Source organism: Hemitrygon akajei, chromosome 7, assembly GCF_048418815.1.
Source record: "Hemitrygon akajei chromosome 7, sHemAka1.3, whole genome shotgun sequence".
NCBI classification, from domain to species: domain Eukaryota; kingdom Metazoa; phylum Chordata; class Chondrichthyes; order Myliobatiformes; family Dasyatidae; genus Hemitrygon; species Hemitrygon akajei.
Window position 1 is genome coordinate 147,434,818 of NC_133130.1, and position 15,878 is coordinate 147,450,695.

Consider the following 15,878-nt stretch of genomic DNA (forward strand, 5'->3'; position numbering starts at 1 on the left):
ATGAGAATTGGCTCATCGACCTCATGTTTCCTCCCCCTGAAGCCAATAATCAGCTCTTCGATCTTGCTGACATGAAGACGTTGTTGTTGTGGCACCACTCAGCCAGATTTTCAATTTCTCTCCCATATGCTGATTCATCAGCACCTTTGAATTGGCCAACAACAGTGGCATCATCAGCAAACTTAAATATAGCATTGGGCTGTGCTTAGCCACACAGTCATTCCTTAAAAGCGAGTAGAACAGGGGGCTAAGCACACAGACTTCTGGTAGGCTTGTGCTGATGGACATTATGGAGGGAGATGTTGTGGTCAAAACTGACAGGGGTCTACAAACTGTCCATAACCCTGCGGTCAATGACCCTAATTCTCCCTGCTCCAAGTGAGGAAATCAAGGTCCAAATGCACTAGGAGGTATTGAGGCCAAGGTAATGAATGTCATTGATTAGTTTTGAGGGGATGATGGCATTGGATGTTGAGCAGTAATCAATAAAGATCATCCTGATGTTCTGGTAGGTAAATTGGAGCAGATCCAGTCAATTTTCAGGTAGGACTTGATAAATTTCATCACTAACCTCTCAAAACACTTCATCACGGTGGATGTAAGTGCTACTGAATAATAGTCATTGAGGCAGGTTACCACGTTCTCTTAGGTGCTGGGGTAGTTGAACCCTGCTTGACGCAGGTGGGTACCTCAAGCTGCAATACGAGAGGTTAAAGATCTCAGTGAACGCTAGCCAGTTAATCAGCACAGGTCTTTAGTGCTTTAGCCAGGTACCCCATCTGGGCTGGATGCTTTCCACAGGTTCACCCTCCTGAGGATGGCTCTCATGTTGGCCTCGGAGACTAAAGTCACAGGGTTATCGGGGGCTGAGGGTGTTCGTGATGGTTAAAGCAAGCATAGAAGGCATTGAACTCATCTAGTAGCGAGGCCCTTTTGTCACCCATGTCGCTTGATTTAAGAGGTGATAGCATTCAAGCCCTGCCACACTGCCGCATGCAATCTGGTGATGTTATGATATGTGGGTTACAACCAAAGAAAAGGTGGCTGGAGTCGCTTAGCACTTTCATGTAAGGGTGTTTGTTCGGTGCATAAAAAATCAAACTTATAAAAATTAGCGAAAAGAAGACTGCCAATATTTACAAAAGGATGTCTAACAGAAAACACAATAAATAGCTCCATACTATTTTTGTCTAGCATTAAATTCCTGGCAGCTCAATCTCTCTCTTCTACCACTGAGAACCCTATTTTTTTTTAGGCACCAGGACATAGCATTTTTAATTACCCACAAAGTTAACTAAAGACTACACGTGAATCAGAATATGATGCACTCCACAATGTAGTTACAATCATATTCCAAAATAAACAGAAATATCTACCTTAAATACAGTATAGAAACAATATATACATTTATACATCCTCATTTTTAAAGAAATTTGAGTATTCCAGTGTGTATGGTGGAAAAAACACCACAAAGCCTCCTCATGCACGTTAGCTTGGTTTAGGACCCATTATACATATGTACCAGCATATGGGAGAGAGATTGAAAATCTGGCTGAGTGGTGCCACAACAACTTCTTAATGTCAGCAAGATCGAAGAGCTGATTATTGGCTTCAGGGGGAGGAAACATGAGGTCCATGAGCCAATTCTCATCCAGGGATCAGGGTGGACAGGATCAGCAACTTTAAATTCCTTGGTGTTATCATCTCAGAGGACCTCTACTACATCCAGCATGTAAGTGCAGTTACAGAGAAGGAACGACAGCACCTCTACCTCCTTGGGAGCTTGTATTGTGCACAATAACAGCAGACTGACAAGGCAATGTGTGTGTGGATGTGTGTAAAAGTGCATGTGTAAGGAGTGTGTTTATTGAGCAGTCTCCATCACAGGTGAGCAGGAGACTAAGAAAAAGAGAAATGGGTTGATTGTCTATCTGGCACTTGGCTGGTAAACATAAAAGCCATTGTTCTCCAAGTCAGTAGAACGTGCTTACAGTGTATGCTGCTCACCAGATCCTCTCTTCCTTAAAGTGAAGCTAATTTGTAATCATTTGATCATTTCAAAATCAATCATGTTCAGGAGAAATTCGGAGCCAGAGAGACCATTTAGCTATAGGTATTAATGTTCAACAGAACATTAAGGAATAATAAGTTACTTATTGAATACTTTATCAGTTAGTTGTAACATTTTAAATGCAGATATTTATTTTGTCCTCCTTTTACAACTGCACAATACATTGTGTAACCACAAACATTTTCTGCCTTCAGATCAGTCAGTGTAAGAAACAGTGCGTTCAGCGTGTCTGTACATTTGGCTGAGATGCCATGATTGGACTGAGAGGTAGTGAGGGGTGGATGTGTCAATAGATTATCTGTCATGGTGGATGGGATCATACAGGGTGCATGCAGAGTTCAAATGACTTAGCAATTGATTGCCAATTTGTAGAACATATGTGCCTATTAAAGGGCCAGGAGTTGACACGTGCATGTAAACCAAAGAGATATTGCCTAAAACATCAAGGATATTGAGAAGTTAGAGATTTTTAAAAAATCAATAAATTCGAATGCACTGAGCTAATGAGATGGAGCTTTGATTTTAAAAGCTTCTGTTCTCCCAATTCTTGACCCAGGTTTCTAACTAACTGTGGGCCCTGAATCCTGACCTCCTGATATCTACACCATCCATCCCCACCACTACCCAAGGCACTGATCTGTTTCCGGCCTCAATCCACAGTTTCGACCTCCTTTCAGTCCTTTATAGGTGAATTCCTTGCTCTCTCAAGCACTCTTAATGGCCAAAAGGAAGAATATCACCCCAAAAGTCCTGATCCAATAATGGATATCCTATCCATCAGGCAGGCCATTTTTCTCTGAGAAATGAGTCACCTACAATGAAGGCTAGGCTGTGGCCAGAACTTCAGTGGGCAAACACCTTACCTTAAGCCCTATTCAGAACTTGGACCTCTAGACCTCTCCCTTCACTCCACCACACCCCCAAACCTCCCAGTTTTGCCCCAGTCCCAGACAGCCCAGAGAGTGGAATGAATAATGAAAATATTGTATCATAGATCCATTGGCCCCTGAGCCTCTGAGCAGAAGGCCAATACCAGGAACTTTCCAGCTATAGTGACCCAGAGAGAGGCCATTTGACCCATTGAGTCCATGGTGATTTCCTGGAGAGCAAACTTGCCAGTCCTATCCCCTCTCTTTCTCTCTCTGATTTTCCAGCTCTGCTGAATCTTATTCTCACCTGCATGTGTCTATCAACTCTCCTTTGATTCTTATTGCTATTAACCTAGACCGAGGTAATTTACAATAGCTAATTAATCCACCACTGTATCTTTGAGAAACCAGAGCATCCTGGGAAAATCCACATGCTCATGTATAAAACTCTACATGGTCAGTGTCAGACATCAGGGTTGACCCCATGTCCTTGGAGCTGTGAAACACGATATTAAAGATTGTGCTGCTGTATCACCCCTGTTCATTGGTGCCCATGTAATGAACATATGGTGCTCCTGCAACAGCACACTGCAGTTTCTAGGTTGTGATTTCTGGTTGATCCTGTTGGTTATAACTCCTCTGTTTTCTATCGCAGGCTGTGGAATGAGTGCAGCTTTTGCTCTCGGGCGCCTCTGCAATTTTGACGTTGGTTGCAAACAGATACTCGACTTGAAAGAGGCTCCAGCTATGGTGAGTCAGTCTGTGGCTACATCTTACGATGATACCAAATGAAGTAGCTTCAGAAAGCACTGGCAAACAGAGTAGATGTTCCTGGCTGAAGGCTTTTTAAGAGGAAATATAGAGAGAGGGAAGAGGGTTGATTGGGATAGAAAAACCTCTGTTATAACCTAGAGGGAAAGATTAAATGGGAAATAGGATAATGGGAAAAGACAAAGAACTTCGCTTTTGTTTGAGATACGTGTCTTCATTTGAAATATTGATACGGTAGTAAAAAATCTGCCAGCAGTCCTAGCCAGAACCTCTCAGGTCATTTGGACCTGTTTCCTGTCTTTATTCCAAGTTCGTGGACCCAGTCACTGGTGCAGAGTTCTGCTCCTTGAATAGTCAGTTCACCACACCTTTCCCGTCTTGGCAAGCAAGAAGAGCAAATGGTCCAAGATGAAAGTGGAAATGTACTCCATTTGAGGTTAATAAAGAACCTGGAGGTGGCTCTGTTAAAGTGCATACTGTTCTCAGTGAATGCAAGCACATGTTTAATAACACATATGAATTATTAGTTTGGAGTTGGACAAAAACTGCTATCTGCAAGTGAAATATCTAAACCTAACAAAGATATTAGTGGCTGGGGATTGCTTAACCAGCAGCAATTTGAGAAGAGTGCTGAAGAAGTATCTCGGCCCGAAACATGGACTACTTATTCATTTCCATAGATGCTGCCTGACCTGCTGAGTTCCTCCAGCATTTTGTGTGTTTTGCTTTGGATTTACAACATCTGTAGACTTTCTCATGTTAGGCACTCTGAGAAAGTTTGCTTCCCCTCTTTATTGTGTGTAGAATTGTGAGTAAGTGGGTCAATTGTAAACAGGTCTGAGGAAACTAAGCAATGACGTGTTATGCCAGAAGTTGTTTGTGTCATTTTAAAATTCATTTAATACAATGAAAATGAAGGAAGGCTGGGTTCAGTGTTTTTCTTCAGGTATTGAAGTCCATGTTTTGTCAGAGTTTCTAGACTAGCTGAACAACTTCTTGGCCCTTCCCCCTTGTAGGAGAACCTGAAAGTGTCACTGTCTCGTCTAATTCCATAGACACACTAACCATCTGTGAACCCAGCTTTCCTCAGCCCTACCAATGCTAGCATATGCCACCCTTTTCCCAAAGCAGCGAGGTGCTGTGCAAGCTGTTGACGTCATGACACAGAGCTCAACAACTTTGATATTGGGCTGAGCACTTTGCCTGCTGTCACAGTACCAAGGACTTTAAATGAACATAGAACTGTAAAGCACAGGACTAGGCCTTTCAGCTCACAATGTTGTGCGAAACCAATTAAATTAACTAATCCATTCTGCCTGCACAATGTCCATATATTTCCATTTTCCTCACATTCATGAGCCTATCTAAATATCTGTTAAATGTCTCTAATGTTTCTGCCTCTACCACTTCCCCAGGCTGTACATTGCAGGCACCCACTACTGTCCATGTAAAAAATCTTGCTCCTCACACGTCCTTTGAAATTATCTCCTCTCAAATGAAATGCATGCCCTCTGTGGGGTATTAGACATTTCATCCCTCGGAAAAAGACTTTGTCTGTCCACTCTATCTATGTCTCTCATAATCCTATAAACCTCTATCATAGCTTCCACCGCTTCAGTGAAAGCAACCAAAATGTGTTCAACCTATTGTAATAGCACATCTCCTCTACTCCATGCAATATGTTAGTAAACCTCTTCTGCACCCTCTCTGAAGCCTGGACATTCTTCCTATAATTGGGCAACCAGAATTGTATACAATACTCCAGATTCTCCTAATTGGGGTTTTATAAAGCTGAAACACGAAATGCTGACTTTTGATCTCAAAGCCTCGACTAATAAAAACAAACGTGCCATATGCCTTCTTAATCACCCTAAAAGCCTGTATAGGCACTGTCAGGGAGCAAAGAGGGGTAATAACTGTTCCTGAACTTGGTGCTGTGGATCTTGAGTCTCCTATACTTCCGTCCTCAGCAGTGAGAAGAGACCATGGCCTGGCCATGATAATGGATGCTGCTTTCCTGCGATAGCACTCTGTAGATGTGCTCAATGGTGGGAAGGGCTTTATCTGTGATGGACTGGGCTGTATCCACTATTTTGGTAGGCTTTTTCATTCGAAGGCATTGGTGTTCCCATACCAAGTCATGATGCCACCAGTGAGTATACCGTCCACTGTGTATCCATAGAAGTTTGGCAGAGTTTTTGATGATATGTCAAATCTGGGCAAACTTCTAAGGAAGTGGAGGTGCAGCTATGTTTCCTTCATGCTGGTCCCAGGACAGACCCTTAAGTGATAAGGCTGAGGAATTTAAAGCTGCTGACCCTCTCCATCTCTGATCCCCTGATGAAGACAGGCTGATGGACATCTGTCAATAATCAGCTCTTTGGACTTGCTGCCTTTGAATGACAGTTGTCGTGGTGGCACCACACAAACAGATCTTCAGTCTCCCTTCTACATGTTGATATGTCACCAGATTTGATTTGGCAGATAACTGGTGTCATCAGCAGACTTAAGTATGGCATCGGAGCTCTGCTTAGCATCACAGTCAAAAGTATGAAGTGAGGAGAGCAGGGGCTAACGACACAGCCTTATGGTGATTGTGGAGGAGGTGTTATTGGGGTCTACAAGTGAGGAAATCGAGGATCCAATTGCACAAGGTGGTATCGAGGCCTAAGTCCTGGAGCTTATTGATTAGTTTTGAGGGGATGATAGTATTGAATGCAGAGCTGCAGTCAATGAATGAATCCTGATGTTTGCATTTTGACTGTCCAAGTGTTCCAGGGTTGAGTGAAGAGCCAATGAAATCACATCCGCTCTTGACTTGTGAATGTAGGCAAATTAGAGTGGATCCAAGTCACTGCTCAGGCGGGAGTTGATTTGCTTCATCACCAACCTCTCAAAGCATTTCATCAAACACTACGGAATGATAGTCATTAAGGCAGGTTACCACATTCTTCTTGGGGACTGGTATGATTGAAGCCTGTTTGAAACATGTTAGTATTTCAAACCGCTGATGTGAGAGGTTAAAGGTATCAGCGAATATACCAGACAGTTGAATAGTGCAGGTCTTCAGTATTCAGCCAGGTATCCTGTCTGGGCCAAATGCTTTCCGTGGGTTCACCCTCCTGAACAAGGCTCCTGCTTTGGCCTCAGAGACGGAAATCACAGCATCACTGGGGCGATGGGAGTTGGTGAATGTATTTCTGTTTTTACGGTCAGAGCAAGCATAAAAGGCATTGAGCTCATCTGGGAACGAAACCTTGTTTTTGACACATGTTACTTGGTTTCCCTTTGTAGCATTCAGGCCCTGCCACAGCTGTTGAGCATCCTTCTGTGATTCCAGTTTGGTCTGGCATTGCCTTTTTGCACGTGAGATGGCTTTCCAGAGGTCGTATCTGGACCTTTTGTGTTTTACTTGATCACCAGACTTGAATGCCAATGATCTGGCCCTTGGCAAATTGTGGATCTCTTGGTCTATCCAGGCCTTCTAGTTGGGGTAGACTCTGAATGATTTTTTGGGGACACACTTCTCCACGACTGACTTTATAAAATCCATGACAGTTGTGGCTTATTCATTCAGATCCTCCGATGAGTACAGGCAGTTCCTGAGTTAAGAATGTCTGACTTATGAACAACTCGTACTTACGAACCGAGGAATGAGAACGCCATCCGCCATTTTAAGTCGGATCGCAATGCCGTCCACTATTTTAAGTTGGATTGCGACGCTGTCACCATTTTAAGTCGTTGCCGTTGACACTGCATTCAGTGTGTAACTTTGTATTTGGCTTAAATTTTTCTTAGCAAGATTCACCCTGACCCCACACCCCCCCTTTTCCGGTTGGCTGGTGGCGCAGTGAGATCAGCGCTGGGCTTGAGAACGGAGGTTCCCGAGTTTGATCCAGTGACAGACCGCTCCTGAGCAGCGCTGGGTTGATGTCGAGCTTGCAACTCAACCTCGTTTAAAAAAAACACTGTCACCTCCAGTTTAAATTCCCACGTATATCATGGAGGATCAAATACCCAAACCCAGCACAGCCCCCACTTGTCCCATTTAACCTGTCTCAGTGCAGTGGACTTTAGGACCTGGGGAATTCAATGCGATGGTCAAGGCGGAGCTCGAGACCCGCTGCCCACAGTGTTTCTGTTCCGTTGACGGGAAGCGATCGTGATTGAAAATAAAGTGGAAATAATAAAGTGTTTGGAAAGAGGTGAAACATCATTGGTAATTGGAAAAGCATTAGGCTACAGTCGGTCAATGATGGGAACAATTTTAAAGGATAACGGATAAAGTGAGAATAATGGAGCATATGAAAGGCCCTGCCCCAATGAAAGCTACAATTATTACTAAGCAACGCAGTGGTTTAATTATTGGAATATATACGTTTCTTAAGTGTTTTATATGCATAGAAAGGTAAAATATATACTATATACTAAAACAAATGTTTGACTAACTGATGCTAAATAATACCGGATGTACTTGTTCCGAATTATGTACAAATCCGACTTAAAGACGGACTCAGGAACGGAACTCGTTTGTAACTCAGGGACTGGCTGTATTTCAACATGGCCCAGCCCACTGACTCGAAGTAATCAGTCCCATAGCTGCTTCTCTGCCTCCTATGAACACCTGTTTGTTGTCCTTACCTCTGGACCCTTGCTCTTTAGCTTCTGCCTGTATGCAGTTAGGAGAGACAGCCAGATGATCAGATTTCCTAAAATGCAGGCTGAGGATGGAACAGTAGGCATTCCATATCATAGTATAACAGTGGTTGAGTGTATTGGAACCCCTGGTGCTGCAGGTGATATGTTGACGATAAATGGGCAGAGACTTCTTTAAGCAAGCCTGACTGAAGTCCCCAGGAATGATTTGAAAGGCATCAGGCTAGGCATCTTGTTTGCATAATTAATTGCTTGAACCTGTATTTCATTTCCCAACCTGAAAGAACGGACATTCTATTCTTGCATGAAATCTGGTTATATGAGATTACAGGGGCAAATTTCACAGCAATACCCAGTGAGATAGGGTCCTTATTCATATAGAGATTTCCTCACAATATATTGTCAGCCAGACCCTGTGAAATCCAGTGAAGGAGTGCAGTGCAGTGTCAGTGAAAATGTCCTCTCTCACTCTGTTCATCTGGATTTACGGGGGTCTGGTTTGGCCAGGCATAGTTGGATGCCTTCAGTCTGATCTGCCTGTTCTGGCCAGCCCACCATTTCAGCTCAGTGACCTTTCATCAGAACATGTATTTGTCCGTGAGGCTGTCTTCTGCTCGGATCTCTCTCTGCACAGGTGCTCTCCGACCTGCTGAGTGTTCTCAGCCTCAGCACGCTTCTGCATGCATTTTGAATTTTAAGAATCTGTGCAGAATTTTGGTGTTGAATCAGGTTCAAAGTGGTTCATTTTGACTGCATAATGTAGCAGGATAAGTTGTGGGTTTGGGAAGTACCTCTGATAGGTTTGACATTCACCCTGGTCGTAAGCCGTGTCTCTGATCTGCAGTACTGTCTTTGTTTAGATTACAGCACTGGAGGAGATGATGTCACACGGGGACACAGGAGCGAGCAAGAATGCCTGCTTTGCCCTGAGCTGCCTAGCTGCGGATCAGAATGGCCACACCCACGTCTTGCTGAGCCCTGCCTTCCCACAAATACTAAACTCCTTGTGCGTTTTACTGGAGTCACAAGAGCAGGAGTCAGCCTGGTTCGCTGCCATGTACGTAAATGCAAGCAATGTGTGAGCTAGTTGTTCACTGGAAGATGATCATAGTTTTTCAGCAGGGAAGCAGACCCTTCAGCCCATTCAGTGCATGCTGACCATTGAGCATCAAAGTACACTAATCCCACTATGTCTTTCCTAGCATTCCTATCATCTGCCTCTGCATCCGCACAGAGTTTACAGCCACCAATTAGCCTGCCAGCCAGCACACCTTTGGGACATGGAAGTAAACAGCATCAGCTGTGGGAAACACTCATAATCACAGGGAGGAGGTGCAAATTCTGCACAGGCAGCAGCCAAGGATTGAAGTTTGGAGCTGAGGCACTGCTTCTACCATCTGTGCCACCCGGTTGTCCCAATGGAAGCAAACGTGAGGAGATTGCGTTCTTCCTATGGAGGTGATAAATCCAAGGCAGGTTATCCATGTGTAGGACACTTGGAGGTTGTTGATTCAGTAAAGCCGGTCAGGATGCTCTCAACTGTGCCCCTGTAGAAAGTCCTTAGGAATTAGGATGTTTGCAAGGTTGAAGAATTGAGGATTATGGGAACTGGAATGGAAGAAGAGTTCGTCTTAGCACAGAGCAGCCATGGCCATATTAAATGGTGGAGCAGGCTTGAGGGACCTGGTTGCCTACTCCTTCTCCTAGGATCTTATGTTTTAGTGGTTGGGTGATGAATGTTACAGAGCGGAACAAACACTGAAACAGGCCCCTCATCCCAACTCATTCATGATGACCAAATAATACTGTCTACTCTTGCCATAGTGGATAGCTCAGATCTGCCTGTGCCACTAGTCCAGTGAAAAGACTAACCTGAGTAGGGCTGTACATGCTGCTCACATCTCACGTGAAAGCACCTCAAACATTGTTAGTTTGCCACACCTCGTCAGGTACAGAGGAATTTCTATGTCTTGGCCTTGTGTATTATTTGAAGTGATGCACCTCATACGCCACATAAAACAGCAGCAGATTTTATGTTAGTGGACACTGTAGGTAATTTTGTAATAGATCGTTATAATCGGGGAATGAAAATATGTGGGGTCTTGAGTAATTCTTTTTGTGCCCAAATAGAATGATATAAACGTCATTTTAATTATTAGGTAACTAATTAGCAACCTGGGTGGCGAGGTGGAGATGCATCTCAGCCAAAGGAGGTGTAAGGCACTCCTTCCCTCTGCTAGCCTTCAGGTCACCCTTTGGCAACGTGTACTACCTTCTTAACCCTTCCCCCCAACCCATCAGGGTCACGTGAAGCCATGGGAGCAAGTGGTGGGTGGTCATATGAAAAGCTGGTGCATGTCACAAGTCCTGCATATGCAACCACTGACAGCAGGCAGACTGTCTGTGCAGTATTTGTAACGGCTGGGGTCACCAGTCTTATAAAGGCACTGCCCAGAAGAGGGCAATGGCAAACCACTTCTGTAGAAAAATTTGCCAAGAACAATCATGAGCATGGATAGAGTGATCCCCCACATCATACGACACAAAGCACATAAGGATGATGATAAATCAGCCCAAGTGAGTTGGAAGTTTTGTTCCCTTTAATATATCTGCTAGCTGTCAGCTTTTGAAAAATTAGAGGGAAAGATCCCCTCCGTTAATCTCCTTAGTGTGAGAACATATTCAGCAAACAATGCGGCAACAGGTCTTGAGGTTGGGCAAAACCCTCCGTACCAGCCTCCTTCTTTGTGTTCTGTGCTGGAGTTGTGGATTCTGACTGGACTTTCTATGACTAATTCTCTGCAGATTACACTTACCTTCCACCAGAATTATGGCAGGAGATGAAGACTGAACTCATCAGCATTCGGGACTGATGAAGTCATCATCCATCTACTTCATATTGCCACTCATAAAGAAAACAAGTATTCTGTATTGATCCATCAGGTCCCCGCTGTATGTGACTGTTTGTGAGGGATGATGTTTCTGTATTTACAGGACGTTGAGAGTGTTGGGCAGCTATCCGAAAGGGGTTATCAAGCTGAGACAGCACCCAAAAATCTCAACCCTGTTAAAGGTAGGTAAAGACTATACAGTAATCAAGAGTGAGAAAATGAAAGCTTCCAGTGACATTGTTAAGCATCAACTGTTACTTAAATTTTTGCTACACACTAATCTGGAAGAATTTCCAGCTCCAGTAATGGCATCATGAGCTCACTCAGAAATGAGGAGTTCGTAAGTCAGAAAAAAGGCTTTGAACTGAAGCTATAATGTTTGTATCTCTCCCCACAAACACTGTCCGCGCTGCTCAGTATCTCCTACATTTTTTGCTCCTATTGCTGTAAAGATGTTCAAAATACATTCATTATCACAGTATGAGGGGTGATTGATAAATACGTGACCTAAACTAGGAGTCAATTTTAGAAAACCCAGCACATTTATTTTTCAACATAGTCCCCTCCCACATTTACACACTTAGTCCAGCGGTCGTGGAGCATACGGATCTTGGACCTCCAGAAAGTGTCCACAGATGGGTGATTGATAAGTTCATGGCCTAAGGTAGAAGGAGATGAATTAAACAGCTCTCGTTACATGCACATGCAGGTCAACTCTTTGAGTGATTATGCGGAAAGTTTGAAGTTAATAACTCATCTCCTTCTACCTTAGGCCACAAACTTAATAATCACCCCTGCTGTGGACACTTCCTGGAGGTCCAAGATCCGTATGCTCCACGACCGCTGGACTAAGTGTGTAAATGTAGGAAGGGACTATGTTGAAAAATAAATGTGCTAGGTTTTCTAAAATTGACTCCTTCGACCTTAGGCCATGAACTTATCAATCAATCTTCGTATGTATACTATATACAGCCTTGAGATTCATCTCCTTACAGGCAGCCACAAAACAAAGAAAACCATTAGAATCCATTAAAAAAAGACTGTCAAACCTTCAATGTGCAGAGAAAGATTAAAAAAATCATGCAAACAATAAAAGTGAGCAAATAACTTCAAGAACTGAAGTTCACAAAAGTGACTCCACAGACACAAAACCAGCCACAGCCGATTCAGAGCCTGTTAGCTGCAGGCCACAGCCTCAGTTCAGCACAGAGATGAGTAAACCTTGCAGAGCAGACAGCTGAACCAGCCCATCCCTCACTTCTGGCCCCAAAACCCTGACCTTCTCAATCTGGTTTGGCGCTTAAAAGGTTTGGGGGAAAAAAAATACTGAAAACACACGACAGGCTAGAAAGCATCTTTTAACAATTCTTCACCACTTTTTCTCTGCCAGCAGCACCACCACTTGATTATCCACCCCACTGCTCTTCATGCTAGGAGACATTCTTTTTGCTGTCTCCACCCTACTCCTCTGCAATCAAACATGCTCGATCTCTAACTTTACTCAGTTTTGATGCAAGGTAATCAACATTAACTCATTTCTCTCTCCAAATCCATTCAAGGAACCATGTGAATCTAAGGCATCATATTATACAGCTTCCTCTATCTTGTCTGATAGAACCATCAGGACCACTTATATTTATCCTTACAGTGATGGAGAAGGATATCATATGACCCAACCTGTCTACGTCTGCTCCTAGAAGGGCAATCTCATTACCCCACCTTTCCTTACCTCCCTATACTGCTACAACTTGTTCTCTCTCACATATGCTAATCTACCTGTGAGTCATTGAAATGTTGAAAGAAAATGGAGGACCCGTAGGAAACCCACATGGTCACTGAGAGAGCGAGTATACTCCACACGGATAGGTCCTTGAAGCTATGAGGCCACAGCACTATTGCATCGCTGTGCCTTTGGGAGTAGGGTATGGGATTTGGGAAAGAGGAATGGGATATATTAGTGCCGACTGTAGGGGAGGGGTTGTTGGAAGTGGTGATAGGGTTTGTTCGAGTTGGCTGTGTGGGGTGTTGAAGCAGGTTATTAGCTGTGAGCTATGGTTATGTGTTAGAGTTGCTATTAGCATGTGTTAGGGTGGCTGTTTGGGAATGGTTGTGCTTATAGTCTCTAAGTACGTGTTAGACTGAGTTACAGTTGTGAGTTGAATGGACTGTTGACACAATGTAGTGGGCAATGGTTGTTTTGGTTATGTGGAAGGAGTTTGTAACAATATGTGGTTTGAGAGAGGCTTATGGACTGTGGTCCCTCTTAGTATGTGGATGATAAGATGGACTCTTGACCTCACAGTCAATCTTGTTATGATCTTGCATTTTTTTTTGTTTATTTGCATTGGATTTTATCAATATCTTCTCCACTTTATTCTGCCTTGTTTAATTTTGTTCTACCTCAGTGCACTGTGTAATGATTTGATCTGCATGAACACAATGCAAGACAAACTTTTCACTGTATCTTGGTATATGTGACAATATTGAACCAATACTAATACAGAGTGGACTGTGGGGTAGTTGGAATGTGTGGTGAATCTGTACCAGACTGTAGCTGGGTGTCGGAGAAAGTCTGTAGAGGTATTGTGAAATCTAACCACACTGTTGGGAGGGGAGGCTTGTAGTGGGCTGTGGGAGGATTGGTGTGGGTAATTGTTAGGGCAGAATGGTAGGTGTGTATGGAACAGACTGTGAAGTGCAGTTGTCAGTGGTTTCTGGGGGTGGGGGGAGGATAGGATGGTTTGTGTAGATTCTTGGAAGGGGGTCAGTAAGTTGCAGATAGGTCAGGATGATGAGAGAGATGCAACTGCTGTTTATGTTTCTTCCAGTTCCACAGATTAATTTTCAGAACAAAATCAACATTTCCAGAAATCTACCTCCGTCTGTCACTTGTCGGCCCTTTGAACTCTGTGTGAACCAGACCCTCCCTCATAAATGTTGGAATATGGATTCGATAAGGAGGTGATATATTGGCAGCTCCACTATGGAGCTGAGGTTATGTTTCTCAGATAAAATGTTATATCAATGAAGGCAGGCGAGGGTAGAATCAGAGCGTTTCCTTAACACAAACTCAGTAACTTTTCAGCATGCCTTTGTGTGGTTAGGGAGTAAGCCAAGACAGGTGTGCAACTGTGCAGAGCTTAAGCAGGACATGAATCAAAGGGGTGTTCTGTATGTAGGTAGGAATAATCCAACCAGAAATACCATTAATGTTTCGTTTATTTCAAATGAACAGTATGTTAAGGAGCAAAGTTATCTGCCCAGAGTTCTGAGTCCTGCTTTTAATTCTGCCCAAATTGAACAGACAATGGCCTGCTCTCCCACTGTTGGCAAGGATCTGCTGGAGGAAGTGGACTTCACCTTGAGAAAGCTGCAGCCTATCCCCAAGCCTTCAGCTCCTCATGTGGACATTCTGAGTGTCAACTCAATCCAAATCAGTTGGAATAAGCTTGTCCTTGACAGCGGACTGGAGGCGATGTACAGGTAAGAACACACATCGTGGCTGACTGATGTATGATAATCATTAACTGTGCCTCCAGCACTAGTTCCGGAACAATCCAAACTTTGTGGAACAAGGGAGACAAGTGACCCATTTATTGTTTATTTTGTAATTCAGTCAAAAAAGAATCCCAAAGGTATACATGTTGGTAAGTTAACTGGCCACAGTAAATTGCCCTCGGTGTGTTGGTGGGTGGTCAAATCCAGGGAGATGAGAATAGGGGGAGAATAAAGTAGGGAATACTGTAAATGGGTGGTTGCTGCAGACTTGGTGTGTTGAAGGGCCTATTTCTGCACAATATGAACCTATGACTTTCCACTCGTTCTCATAATCTCAGCTGCTGAAGCTGAAATATATTACTTATGTTTAATAAGTGAGTCAGTATAGAATTGTAAAGCTCTACTATCCTTTGGCTGAAGGGGAAAAGAACAATTTTTTGCTCTTTTGTGTGTGAGTTAAATATTTTAAATTGTACCAAATGAATTGACTTTAATTCTGATCACTAGTTTCCTTGGCAACTCAGTGCTCAATACAACTCTTATAATTGTCCTTAAAAGAAATAAACTACCACACAATCCTTGTCTAGAATCTTGAAATCAGTCAAATTTAGTCCAACAGAATCAGGTTTAATATCACTGGCGTATGTCGTGAAGTTTGTTAACTTTGCTGGAACAGTACAATGCAATACATGATAACTATAGCAAAAAAGAACTATGAACTTCTATTGGTATATTACCTTTAGATATAAAGGAGCCAAAAGGACTTTAGATCAATCCCTATTGTGATTTTAGAACCTCTCAAAAGTGCTTCAAAGGGAATGCAAAACTAGTGATGATCCATTTTTATATATAGGATAGGCAGCATAACTTTGAAAAGCAGTAGATGATGAGGAGAGAAAGCACAGTTGAAAATATCGGCTTTGAGTCCTTAATAAAGCTAAAAAAGAAAGTGGCAAGGGAAGTAGTTTCTGTAGGAAGTTCTAGAGGGCATAACCCAGACAGCTGAAAACCATGCTGCCTCAGGGAGCTTGCTGGAAGATTTCTGGCATCAATGGGCTTGTTGTTATGGAGATGGCTAAGCTTGTTTAAGAAGCCCTTCCTCAAGGCCTCATGAATTAACTG

General features: G+C 43.3%; 1 protein-coding gene across 2 annotated transcripts in view; it reads left to right on the forward strand.

Annotated features, from left to right (window-relative positions):
- The window catches only part of LOC140731031 (uncharacterized), an 85,243-nt gene that overhangs the window by 56,087 nt on the left and 13,278 nt on the right, over window positions 1-15,878 (forward strand). For both annotated transcript variants that reach the window (XM_073052223.1, XM_073052224.1), the window contains exons 4-7: window positions 3,596-3,690; window positions 9,228-9,424; window positions 11,362-11,440; window positions 14,563-14,741. In XM_073052223.1, coding sequence (XP_072908324.1) covers window positions 3,596-3,690; window positions 9,228-9,424; window positions 11,362-11,440; window positions 14,563-14,741 — 550 coding nt within the window. The remainder of the gene's footprint in view (window positions 1-3,595; window positions 3,691-9,227; window positions 9,425-11,361; window positions 11,441-14,562; window positions 14,742-15,878) is intronic.